The sequence below is a fragment of the Arachis ipaensis genome, chromosome B10 (genome assembly GCF_059453495.1).
Source record: "Arachis ipaensis isolate K30076 ecotype BB chromosome B10, ASM5945349v1, whole genome shotgun sequence".
NCBI classification, from domain to species: domain Eukaryota; kingdom Viridiplantae; phylum Streptophyta; class Magnoliopsida; order Fabales; family Fabaceae; genus Arachis; species Arachis ipaensis.
Window position 1 is genome coordinate 20900205 of NC_142435.1, and position 13241 is coordinate 20913445.

At 30.1% G+C, this 13241-nt stretch overlaps 1 protein-coding gene across 2 annotated transcripts; it reads right to left on the reverse strand.

Moving 5' to 3' along the window:
- Positions 1-7337: 7337 nt before the first annotated feature.
- Positions 7338-12205, reverse strand: LOC107624416 (putative trehalose-phosphate phosphatase J). Of its 2 annotated transcripts, none has more exons than XM_016326910.3 (11): positions 12039-12205; positions 11621-11894; positions 11330-11470; positions 10963-11127; positions 10548-10610; positions 9879-9980; positions 9615-9692; positions 9054-9123; positions 8795-8865; positions 8448-8540; positions 7338-7798 (listed from the first exon to the last, which is right to left on the reverse strand). In XM_016326910.3, the coding sequence occupies exons 2-11, from the start codon at positions 11876-11878 to the stop codon at positions 7739-7741; spliced, it is 1101 nt and encodes a 366-aa protein (XP_016182396.1). In that variant the 5' UTR covers positions 11879-11894; positions 12039-12205; the 3' UTR covers positions 7338-7738. The 2 variants fall into 2 exon arrangements, with proteins under 2 accessions (XP_016182396.1, XP_088364244.1); XM_088508118.1 differs by having other exon boundaries at positions 12127-12181.
- Positions 12206-13241: the final 1036 nt, after the last annotated feature.

The window sequence follows — 13241 nt, forward strand, 5'->3', positions numbered from 1 at the left end:
GTATTACTTTGAATTCTTAATGAAGGAGTCTCTAACTGGAGTGGCTTAATTGAATTGGTAATTATATATCGTGAGGTATTCATAAAGTACTCTATCTTGTAGCGGTCTATCAAGCGTCCTATAAGCTTGGTGATATAGTGAAAATCTCCGCACATTAGTGGGGAAGACTGAACGTAGGTGAAGAGATTACACCGAACTAAAATATATCATGCTTGCACATCTTTCTAATCCTTAAACTCTTTACATTTTTTGTTATTTTACATTTCTAAAATGGTATCGAAAGTTGGCTCCTTATAAATGCTTGGAAATTTGTTCAAGCTATTGAAAAACTTCTAGTACAAAACTATTCGTATTTAAGTACGTGGTTTAAAAGCCCACGAAAAATAGAAGTACATTGTTTTTGTTCACAAGTTTATATTTTCATGATTTTAAGTTTTCGTTTATATTCTGAAAAATTTTTAATTTGTTATTAATACTCAATTCACCTCTTCTTGAGTGTATTTATCTTGTGCTCATTGACTAACAAGTAGTATCAGAGCACAGTTAATCCTTACTGTTAGTTTGGACTGAGCACTAATTGAAACTCTCACTTGTGACTGTGTCACCAAAGCAAGACTCTTAGCTCATTGATATGGGTGAACCAGTTGTAAACTTGTTAAGTGACATAGTGGCATAGCTATGATTAGTAATAAGTGGCATCAGAGCTTATCCTCTCTGAAAAGCTTAACTGTTTGAGAGTGTAGATCATGGCTAGGACAAGTATAAACTTCAATCACTTTAAAGGATATTTATCATACCATCCACCATTATTAAATTGGATTAAGCTTTGCCTATTGATAAAATCACATGGCCATATGGATTAAGTCTCAAGACTTGAGAATATGGGATGTGGTTGAATGTAAAAATTATGTACCCACCAAACCAGTTTTAGAAAAGAAGGTCTTTGTTTTTTAAAAATAGTGATGCTTCCTTCTTCATATCCCAAACTAGTTTTTAAAAAATGTGGTCTTTGATTTTCTAATATTTTATCCAAGTTATTAGATTCTTGGACAAATTTTGATAAATTATTATTCAAGACTTAATTGTTTTATGCAATCTTTCATTTTTAGCCACTACATCAATAAAATTAGATGCTGATAATTTTTCTTTTAGACTTTTAATTTCGATTTTCAAAGCATCATTTTCAATTTTCATATTAACAAGAATGGTATTATCATCTGCATATAATTTTTTTTGTAAAGTAGACATTTCATATTTTAATGCTTTATTTTTCTTTTTGTATTTAGTATACTTAGATAAAAGCTTACTAGAGTTATAAGTTAAATCATCAACAATATTATGTAACTCTTCAGTAGAATAGTCAGAATAATCTACCTCCTTACTAAGTTCTTTTTCCTTAGCCATAAGACAAATGTGTGCTTTTTGTTCTTCCTCATCATTTTCAGATGAATTATTTTCTAATTTTTTTCAATAGGCAATCAATACTTTCTTATTTTCTTTCTTAATTTCTTCTCTTCTTTTCAGCAAAGAGCATTTGGCTTAGAAGTGTCCTGACTCCTTACAGTAGTGACAATTTAATTTATTAGTTTCCTTCTTGACCTCTTCGGATAATGAGAAACCTGCTTTTCTACTTTTGTATCTTATCATCTTTTCCAGTCTTTTTGCAAAGAACACTATCTCATTTTTTCACTAGGTAAATCATCATCAAATTCAACTTCAATACACCTTTCTTTTTATTTTTAGTCTTCAAGTGAGTGGTCTCCTATGACAACAACTTCCCTCACAACTCATCATAAATGATTTTGTCAAGTTCGCTACCTCTCTGGAAAGTGGTAGCTTTTGTTTCTCACTACTTGGTGAGACTTCTCAGTATTTTTCTGACCAACTCTTTTTCATTAAATTATTTTCCTGTTGCATCGAGATTATTGATTATAATTGAGAATCTCTCGAACATTTGATAGGCGGATAAATGCCGGTCAAGGATTACCAAAATTATTTTTCCAAATTAATGTTGCAAGTACAGTCTTGACTGACGAGATTTTCGCTTATCGAATTTAAAATGTGTCACAAGTGAAATAAATAACAGGGAGTAAAATCCTGGGTCGTTTTTCCTAGGAGTTGACACAAGAGGCGAATTATTGGTTAGGATTTTTCTGGAGATTTTTCGAGCTTGAGAACAAGGAAAATAAATAACTAGAAATTAAAGCAATGAATAATTAGCAAGAGTTGTAAAATAATCAATATAAAAAGCCTTGGTTAGGGGTGAGAATTGGAAATTCTATCCTTATTGTCTTTCCCAAGAGTGATAGTAAAAGTTCATCGCTCTCACTTAGTTATTGATGAATAGGATTCTTGACGGTTTAGAATTCTCAAATGAAATCTCGTTGCAATATAGTTTCCAAACCAACACTAATCCTTTCATACAAAAATTTGTTTGTCACTAAAACAAACCCCTAAAATCTATAAACCGAAGTATTAAACCTCGGGTCGTTCTCCCTAGGAATTACAATAAAGTGTCTTGTTATTGGTTATGAGTTGTATTTTGGGGTTTTTGGATAAGAAACATGAAAAGTAAATGGCAATAAAAATTCAAATAACAAAAAGGCCTTGGCAAGGTTTGGTGGTCAAAGATCTCTATCCTAATCACTAACCACAACATGAGAATTGGCAAGGATCAATCCCACTAAATTAACCCCTAACTAATAGTAGAGGAAAGTCAAGTGAGCTATATCAATCCAAGTCCATAAGTCCTAGTTCTCCACCAAATCAATTAGTGAGATCTAGCATTAATGGATCCCAATCGTCAATCACTTGGACATTAATAACTCAAGAGTTCCTAAGTTACCTTCCCAAGCCAAGAGCACTAAAATCTACTCTAAAATCCAACCAAACATTTTATCAAATACTTGAAAGGCATGAAAAGAAAGCATAGTAAATCAATCAACAAGAATGAAATCTAACAACAATTGAATGTAAGAAATCAACAACAACAATTAAAGAAAATGAGATCTAAATGAATTACCTCAAATTGCATTAAAAGAAAATAGAAGAAGAAAGAGTAGATCTACAAAATAGAGAAACAACATAAAGGAAATTACAACAAAAGAATAGAAGAGTAATGATTGCAACAACAAGGAATTGAAAGGTAGAAGTAGAAGAAAGCATGAATCAAAATCTAGATCTAAGAACTAACTCTAATCCTACTCCTAATCCTAGAGAGAAGTGAGAGCTTCTCTCTCTAAAACTAACTAAAACTAATCCTAATGTGTGTGAATAAGTAAAAATGAGTGAATGATCCTTCCCCCACCCCCTTCAATCCTTGGTCCTTATATGCATTTTGGAACCAAAGTTGGTTTCAAATTGGGCTCCACAGCTCTCAGGAATCGCTGGGCACGTTTTCTATTTGAAAATCACGTTCGGCCACCAGCGCGTACGCGTATAGTGCACGTGCGCGTGGATGCATATTTCCAATTCTTTGGCTTTTCCATGATTTCTCCACTTTGTATGCTTTCCTCTTCACTCCTTTGATCCATTCCTAGCCTTTTCAACCTGAAATCACTTAACAAACAAATCAAGGCATCTAGTGGAATCAAAGGTGAATTAAAATCATCAAATTAAAGGTCTAAAAGTATATTTTCACACTTAAGCACATATTAGGAGATAATCATGAAACCATGCTATTTCATTGAATAAATGTGGGTAAAAGGTGATAAAATCCCCTAAATGAAGCACAAGATAAACTCTAACTATGGGTTTATCAGTTATCCTCTAACAAGTGAAGGAAAGTCAAGTGAAACAATTAACCTTAGCCCACAAGTCCTAGTTACTTCGTAGAGAAGAACTAGAGTTGGTGAGTTTTAGGCTAATTAGCAATTTCCAATTACAGATTAATACTTGAGTATAACAATTCAAATGGCTCCAATTATCAGCCCCCAACCAAGCAAGAAAATCTACTCCATGATATTGGATGATATTTCCTCAAACACTTGGTGAGCAAAGATAAAAGACATGATAATAAATAGAAAAATGATTCAATTCAAATTACCACTGAAAATAATTAACAAGAACAAAAATAAGCAATAACACTAGATGTGGAAGTAACTCAATGCATTAATAAAATTCAATCATAACAAGATCCAAACATGAATTCAAAATAATCAAATGTAAAAGAGTAATAGAGGAACTAGGGAAGAAAACTATAAGAAAGATGACTCCAATTGAAGGTAGCAGCAGCTCTCTCAAGATCCAATTCCAAGCAAAACTAAGAATGCTAAAAACCCTAGAGAGAAGTAGGAATTTCTCTCATTAGAATTCAAAAACTAATAAAAAAACTAAAGTGAAAGTGAAGTGTCTTCAGTCTCAGCTCCATCCTAGCCTCTAGTCTGCATTTTCGGGCTTGAAACTGGGTCTAAATCAGCCCAGAAATCGCCCCAGCGAGTTCTGTTAATTTCAACACGTGACGCTCGTCACGCGTACGTGTCAGCCACACGTCAGCCACGCGTATGCGTTGGTGGGCTCTGCACAAGGTCACGCGTATGCATCAGCCATGCGCGTGCGTCGCTCCCAGCTCTCAAATCTTCAAATTCTTGTGTTTCTTCCACTTTAGCATGCTTCCTCTTCATCCTCTATGCCATTCCTACTCTATAAATCCTGTAATCACTTAATGCACATATCACGGTATCGAATGATAATAACAGAAGATTAAAAATTAGTGATTTAAAGGCCTAGGAAGCATGTTTTCAATTATAGCACAAAATTAGGAAGGAAACTTAAAAACATGCAATTTACATGAAGAAGTGCGAGAATAGTTGACAAAACCCACTCAATTCAGTCCAAAATATATCATAAAATAGTGGTCTATCACTCGTCCATTGACTCTTCCTCCTTCATGAAGAATAATTCATATTCTTTCATCATCATGTTAGTTTTGGTTTCTATATTTTGATTGGTTCCTTCATGAGTCACTTAAAGCTTCTCCCATAGTTCTTTTATAGTTTTACACATGGAGACTTTTCTATATTCTTCAAAATTTATAGCATAGTGCAACATGTTAACTGCATTAGCATTTGACTCTACCTTTTCTTTTCTTCTTCTATCCATTCTTCATCTTCCTTGGGATGACTTGACCTTCGGGTGTTAGCTTTGTTAGAATATCAAGTCCATTATGATGATCTTTTAGAGATTGTAATATGTTGCTTGAATGAAGATCCTTATTCTCTCCTTCCAATAGGAATAGTTAGTCCATTGAAATAGGGTAAATGGTGGTAGGATTGTCCTTCGGTTAGGTTGAAAGAGACTAGATTGGTCACTATGGATCTTTTCTCTAAGCTGTTAAACTTGACTCCTAAAGCCATAGATATGATGCCAAATTATAGGTTTTATGAGCCTTGAGAAAGAGGGGTTTGAATCAAGACACTTTTTCAAATATGAAACGTGTTACTGAGCAAGTAGGAGATTTTTTTTTCTTTTTGTCTTTTGTAACTACAGAAAGTGACAATAATGTCTACATCTAGTCTCTACAACAATTATGGTTGAATTTCACTATATCAATAGCCAATATTATAAAAACCAATTCCAAGACTAAGCCAAAGACAAAGACAAACGAACTAAACTAGTTCTAAGCCAAGACAAACAAAGCTACAATTCCGAGCTTTACAAACAAACGCTAAGACTAAATCATCAAATCAAAACACAACGAAAAAGAATAGTGACCATCAAAGTGCAGGCTATATTCCTGAATTTTTTTTTCTTGCTTCTTCTTAATGACTGACCTCCTTCTTATAAGAAAGAAGCTTATTATTCTTTCTGGCTATTGCTATCCAAATCAAATCCTCATAGTTGTCATGATTATTTCCAATTTTAACAGTGTCTTCAATCTCTTGCAAATCCACATCAAATCTTGATCTTGATGGTTTATTCTTTCTATAAATAACTGAATTAGCATCAATGCCAATATCAAATCTTGAAATACTTAAATACACAATCAATCATAAAAACTAATTGGGCTAAACTCTAACCAAATGTTTGTCAGCACAATAGAAGATAAAATATTTCTAAACTCAACACCCCAATACTAAACCTTACCCTCCCCATCCTCTGCATTTTACCCGTGTGGTGATACACAAATGTTATAAGACCATCCATCGTATATCTACACATAACAATAAATGCGAAAAAGATTCCATCAAGCAAGCTTTAGGTACTGCAAAACAGAGCAACAAAATATTTCACACAAATGAAAGGTACAAACAAAAATTTCTCAAGAACAATGAATCAAAAGACGTCCAATGATTGTTGTAAGAACCTTTTTAGAAAAGCAAAGCAATCAAACAAGCCCTAAGTACTACAAATAGAGTAATCAAATTTTTCATACACTAATAAAAGGTACAAACAAAAATTCCTCAACAACAATGAAGATGAAGACATACAACTTCTCATTGTAAAAATCAGTTTCAGAAAAGCCTTACCTCTGTGATTAAGCATAAATGATGGTTCCTGGAGTGGCGACAAACAATGTTTCAAGCAGCTTCCTCAACAGCGCTTGTATGCAACCTTGGCTACAATGTCAGTGGCGGGAAGATGAATATCTCGAACAAAGGATATCTCACTCTTTCTGTGTGTGATCTTTGAGTGTTTTTGACAAAACGTTTACTTAATAAGAATAGACTAATTAGAGGTAACTAAGAAATTTCAGTTATTATCTAATTAGGGTTTTCTTCATATTGAACTTGAGATTAAATTGGAAAATTTTTTATTTTTTTTCCATGTCACCTAAATAAAATAATTATTAAATCTAGATAATAGTAGGGTTAAAAGAGTTTGTCATCTCAGCACACTTCTGATTGTCAGATCAGCGTTTTTCACTGTAACGTCATGCTTTTAAGTTTGGATATTGTTGTCAAATTTTAAAATTTTTGGAGGACTTTTTGTCGTTCGTAACTTTTAGAATGTTTTTTGTCAGCGTCAAGATCTTTTAAATACTATTTTAGTATGTAGTTTATTCAATAACAATAGTACTCATGAGTCATAACCAAATAAATGATGATTTTTTAAAAATCTATAATTAATAAAACAGAAATATTTAGTAACAAAAATGAATTAACAAAAAATAATTAGAATTTATTTTATTTAATATTTATTAATTATTGTAATAATTAAATGTTAAATAAAATAAGTTTTAATTTTTTTTGTCCCTCTAGCATTACAATTTTTTTTACCGAAAATAGAGAGACTCAAATCTACAACTTCTTAAGTGAGTATAAGGAGACTATATCATTTGAACTATAGCTCGTTGGCTCCTAGCATTACTATTAATAAAAAGTGGGTCAACAAAGAAATAAGTGAGAGAGTACAACTTTAATTAATCTTAATGCTTCAATCTCGCATCGGAGTCATAGATACACAAGCTTAATTAGCGTTTACTTGTACTACTCACTGCTTAACTTATCTAATTACAACAACGAAGACATGCTTTTCAATTCTCAAACAAATAAAGACGAAAGACACTTTTGTCTTTCTTCTTTCCACATACATACATATATATAGACATTTGCATTTTCATAATAATAATACAAAATGTCCTATATTAATATTAGTCTCTAGTTTACCACTAGCTACTACATATACGTCGTATCCAAGCTGCACTTCTTATTATTATTATGGCAGGTTGGGAATGAACTACATACGTATATGTAATTTCATGTACATTATTATTACATATATATTACTTTTATACCCACTAACGTGCTCGCATGGATACCTTTCTCCATTCCACCAAGCGTTGAAGAAATTCCATCACCTGCATAAAAATTCAATAAATATATTAGTAATGATAATTAAACAAATAATAAAAATATTATATATTTTGGCATATATTTCTGGGTATCTGGATATATTTCTGGGCATATACTATGTAAAAAAATAAAAAGAAAATAAAGACAAAAATAAAATTATATGTATTCGAGATAGATAAATCTTTTATCTTCTGTCTTCATTGTTCTCATGTTTTGATATGGAAAAACTGAAGAAATGTTGCTTTTTTTTAGGACAGAAAATGTTTCTATCTCCATTTATATAGCCCTAATGAAACATGCACGTCGTGTGTGTCTTCATTTTCTTTATTTTTAACCAAACACTGTACTCAAGTGCTCAGGGTGTAAATGTTTGTTAATTTGATTAATTTGATATAATGACAAATTAATGTGCATAAACACTTATGCGTCTAGGTACATTAGTGTCGGAATATTATACACTTATTACACACTTATTACATATATATTATACATTTATTTTAGTAATAATTAATAAATACATACAAACAAAATAAAAAAATTATGACTAGTTTAACCCTCCAACATTTTGGTATTTTTTTTAATGCACCAAATTTACGCAAGACGAAGGCATATTTTAATTTGACACATATAGAATAACATCATTATCCTACTTGCCTCGTTAGGTTCTTGAAGAGAGTAAGAAGCACTTGTATCCTTTGGAAATTTTGAGACAAGAACCCCTAAACCTTGGCCTCTATCTCTTAATTTCTGCATACATACGATGATATTCAAAAATGTTAATTAGTTGGAACTAACATTTTAGCGATAATGTTAGCTAGGAAGGAAAAAAAAAATTCAGGATTAATAATTAATGAATATTAAATAAAATAAATTCTAACTTTTTTTGTTAATTCTTTTTTGTTATCAAATATTTTTGCATTTTAATTTCTATATAACAAATGGTCCCAATCATTAAATAACTAATGTATATGTATGTATGAAAAATCTTTAATATAAGATACCTTGAAAGCATCTTCGTCGGTTCGATCATCACCAATATAAATTGGAAATACATCATTACAGTTGGCAAATCCTGTTGAAAATTATTAATTTATTAGATGCTGTTGTTCAAGTTGGAAGCATGATTATTATTAATAATATAAATAACAACTAATAATTAGTCTCATGTTTCATTAATCATCTTTATATTATTTAGCACATGTTTAATTGTGACAATAAGAAGGATAAGCAAATATTTAAAGTATATTACTAGAAACTCACCGAGAGACTCTAGTAAAAATTCCAAGGCTTTGCCTTTGTCCCATTTAATAGTGGGGCGAATCTCAACTACCTGTGTTAATTAAAAAAAATTACATGAAACTAAATAAAATATCAATCGTGCTACAAAATCAACACAATTTTTTTTTGTCAGCACTTAACCATTATATTAACATGTTTATATAAGTTAATGTTAAAAAAAAAACTTAAATGTATTAGTAGAATTTGTGTGCTGACTAAAATTATTAACTAATATAAATAAAAATTAATGACCCATAAGTTTTTCTTGTAAAATATCCCACATTTTATGTTGAGTCTACTGTAATCATTATAATAATTATCTATTTTTATTAAATAATATTAAAACAAAATATACTTAATAAACTCTCAAATAGATAAACTGACTAGTTACAAAACATTTAAAAGAAAATAATTTGAGATAAAACAAGACCCAGCTTCCATTTAGAACATACACATGAATATATAAGGATATATAAAAAGTTAAATACCCAATAAAATGGAAATAATATAATAAGAATAAGAAATAGAAGCATGACTACTCACCTTCCTTCCTTGTGTAAGACGAAGCTTAGGGTACTCTTTTAACACTGATTGAACTTGATGCAAAAGTTCAGTCCATTTCTATTAAAAATTATATAATTATTTGAGTTAGGCTTTTTTATCATGAACATAACAATAATAATAGTATTATCACAATTTACATAATAATTATAAGCAAATTATTATTATTATTATTATTATTATTATTATTATTATTATTATTATTATTATTATTAACTTTTAATTTTCAGGAGCACTTGTATGTACCTTTTCATCAACACAACGAAAATGAACTGAGACGCAAAACTTGTTGTTCTCCACCTTAGCTCCAGGAGTTGATTTTGTCTTGTCCATCAATTGCTGGTACACCTAATTAAAAAATTTAAAATTGTATCAAACAAATAAGTAAATAATTGTTTCCCCAACTTTCTAAAATAATGAAAACCATTCCCTTAGAAAGGCCAAAAAAATAAAAAATAAATAAAGTTGCATGGACAACTCATAAAGTCATCCATATAAAACAACTCATATAAAGTAGGAGAGATTTTACTGAATTATGAAATTATGACAGAAAATAAAGCTTAAATTAATAAAAGAAAAGACATATGAATGGTGATGAGTTTTATTTTATTTTTATATTTGTCTTATACTAAATTTTTATTTCATTTCTTTATCAAAAGAATTGACTACTTCTAATTTTTTTAGTCATATAAATTTTAATATTATAACATAATATTTTTTTAATTTAAATTGATAAAGAAATACTTTTATAACTTTTAAAGAATCTATTTAGTAACTAAGACAATAATAGAGACCATCGGTAGCTAACTTCTTTTTGTTATTTCAAGACAAAAAAACTTCCAGTTCTTCTATAAAGCATGAAAATGACACAATTTTCTGTTTCTAATATCTTTAAGAACATATTCCAAACACTACCTCATCTATCATGGGAAGAAATTCACTTGCTGGTTGAAAAAGAACTCCTTCTGCGTTACTATCCTGCACAGCATGCCATAATACCCAATGTCAAAGAAAAAAAGAGTTTTAATTTTTACAGAATAAAAAAAAAAAAGAGAACAATTTTAATAAATTTAATTTTGATGCGGATAAAATATTTTACACAGTCGTACTATCACATTTATTTTTTTTATAACAATTCACATATATAGTCAATAAAAATAGTAGTTATTTTTTATGATATAATATTATGTGATTAAATACGCGTGTAAAATTGTTTTATAACGAAGGTACATTAAAATTAACTTGTATTTTAATTTAATTTTAACTTATGTACTATACTACTATACAATAAATAATTAAGACGGACGTAAAATACAAATAACTGGCTTACTCTGTTGTACTTGGAAGTTCTTGTTGGTCCTTTAATATCCATTCCGTGGCTCCCAGCATAGTATAGCTCTGCCAATCGAACAAAATTGTAGACCTTGTCTTTGCATCTTCCCGTGACTATGGCAGTTGGAAAATACCTTGCGAGTTTTCTAACCGTTTTCCTCATCTAAAGAAACAACCAAATAAGAACAAATGTGGTCTTCTTCAAAAATAGAAATTAAACGTGATCTATGATAACAAAAAGAAAGAAAAAACAACCAGCAGAATTTATTGTTTTTGGCCAGTATTTTTAACCATTAGCCTAAGTTCTTTAGTCTAACTACTATCTAGTAACATATTCATAGTCCATATTTTAAAGAGACACTGACCGAATTCGACATGAAAGCACGGTCAGGGTCCTCGACTATAGGAGACAAGGTTCCGTCGTAGTCAAGGAACATCACAATTTGCTTCCCCTTGGATCCATTCATAATTTCGTCAAACATGTCCAATGCCGATGGATAGCGAAGCTGTTTTGGTTATCATCACCAATCAGGTTTCATATTTATATGTTACTACTAATACAAGCTAGTAATTAAGGAAGTTTATAAGAACCACCAAAGAAGAAGAAAATAATTTTGATAATTAAAGAGTTCTGTTAAGGTGGGTTGGGTTCTCACAATCCAAGAACTATGTTCTTCAGTCAAAGAAGGAGTGGACTTGAGATGAGTTGGGGAAGAGGCTCTCATGGATTCAACCAAAGCGTTGATTCTGTTATCTCCATTGATCTCAAGGTTCTTGAGAACCCTCCTTGGCCTCCTTGAAATGGAAATGTACCCTCCACCCACCGGTGGCTTTTGCGCCGCACTCGCCGCCGGAAAAACCGACAAGTCTCCGCTGGATTTGGTGTTGCACACCACCACATTCTGCTGCGTCATCTTTGATAGAATCTCACTGAAAAAAAAGGTAAACAAAACAAATTCATTGATATATTTATATTATATTTAGGTAATGATGGCTCAAAATTTAATCAGTTCTATGGTATGAATATATAATATAAACATTTATTTTAACTAATCAAAACTGATTCATAACAACCTTTCAAAAAAATAGCACTAAGTAACTAATTCTTGTAACTGATTATTATCCTTTTCACTTAGGCTTGGAGGAAGTTGAAATACGTAACTTGTTGAATAAAAAGAAATTGAAGTGCAAAAATGAAGGGCGAGGGAGAAGGTTAGAAGAATGCAGGGGTGTTTGTGAGGGGAGAAGACAGAGCCCCCAACCTTTGATTTATAGTGGCAAACTCAAACGTGGGGACCACGCCCCAGCAGCAAGGAATTTATTGATTATAACTTTTTTTTAAAGAGGTAAAATTATAACTAACTTTTTGAAAGAGTGCGCCATATACACGATATTTTTTTTCTATTGTTAAAACATTATGTTTAGAAAAATTTTATATCACCCGTAAATATTATCATTTTATATTAATACGTAGTTAGTAATAATTTTGACCAATATTTATAAGATTTTATATATAAAAAATATAATTTATATTTATATTTATTAAAATTTGTATACATAAATTAATCCAGTTTGTATTTATATTTTTTAAAATATATATATATATAAATTAATAAAATTTATTGTTAAAAATATTTTAGTGTTTATACTGATTAAATAATAATTAAAAATATTAAAAATTGGTTCAAAAGTTTTTTTCATTTTTATTTTTTATTGAAAACCAAAAGCGTGATGAAAATTTAGATATATGAATTTATAATTGGTGTAATATGGGTTTTTCGCAATTTTTACAATTTATGAGAAAAAAAAAATTATCCTTGTAATTTATAAGAAGCCTTTTGCACTTTACGAAAAGCAAACCAACTTAGACATATTCGGTTTTTTCACATTGTACGAGAAGCATAAGACTCCATACCAACGTAAATCACCTCAAATCTCATTTTGGTGCACTTCATCGAAATCAATTCCATTTTAATATTAATTTATTAATATTTTTACCCATTACGGGAATATAATCCTTTTAGAATGATGTCGATTTTATTATGATATTATAGATTATAACATGAAAAATTTATAGAATTAAATTATTCTTATAAAAAGATCGTAAGGAACAAAAGTTTTTATCGATTAAAAAGATCAAAATCTTCGTAAATAAAAAAATTAAATAATAAGATTTTTAGTTATTATTTTTATATGAAAGAGTTTAATTTTTTACTAATAATTAATTTTAATATTCATTATCTAAAATTTAAAAAATTTAATGTATATACTTTTATA

Bases quoted from the DNA above. Each gene is read 5' to 3' on its own strand.
- LOC107624416 (XM_016326910.3), bottom strand. From the start codon at position 11,878: ATGACGCAGCAGAATGTGGTGGTGTGCAACACCAAATCCAGCGGAGAC. The intron at 11,471-11,620 runs GTGAGAACCCAA...TAACCAAAACAG, and splicing joins AAGAACATAGTTCTTGGATT to CTTCGCTATCCATCGGCATT. The intron at 11,128-11,329 runs GTCAGTGTCTCT...TTGTTTCTTTAG, and splicing joins GTGCTTTCATGTCGAATTCG to ATGAGGAAAACGGTTAGAAA.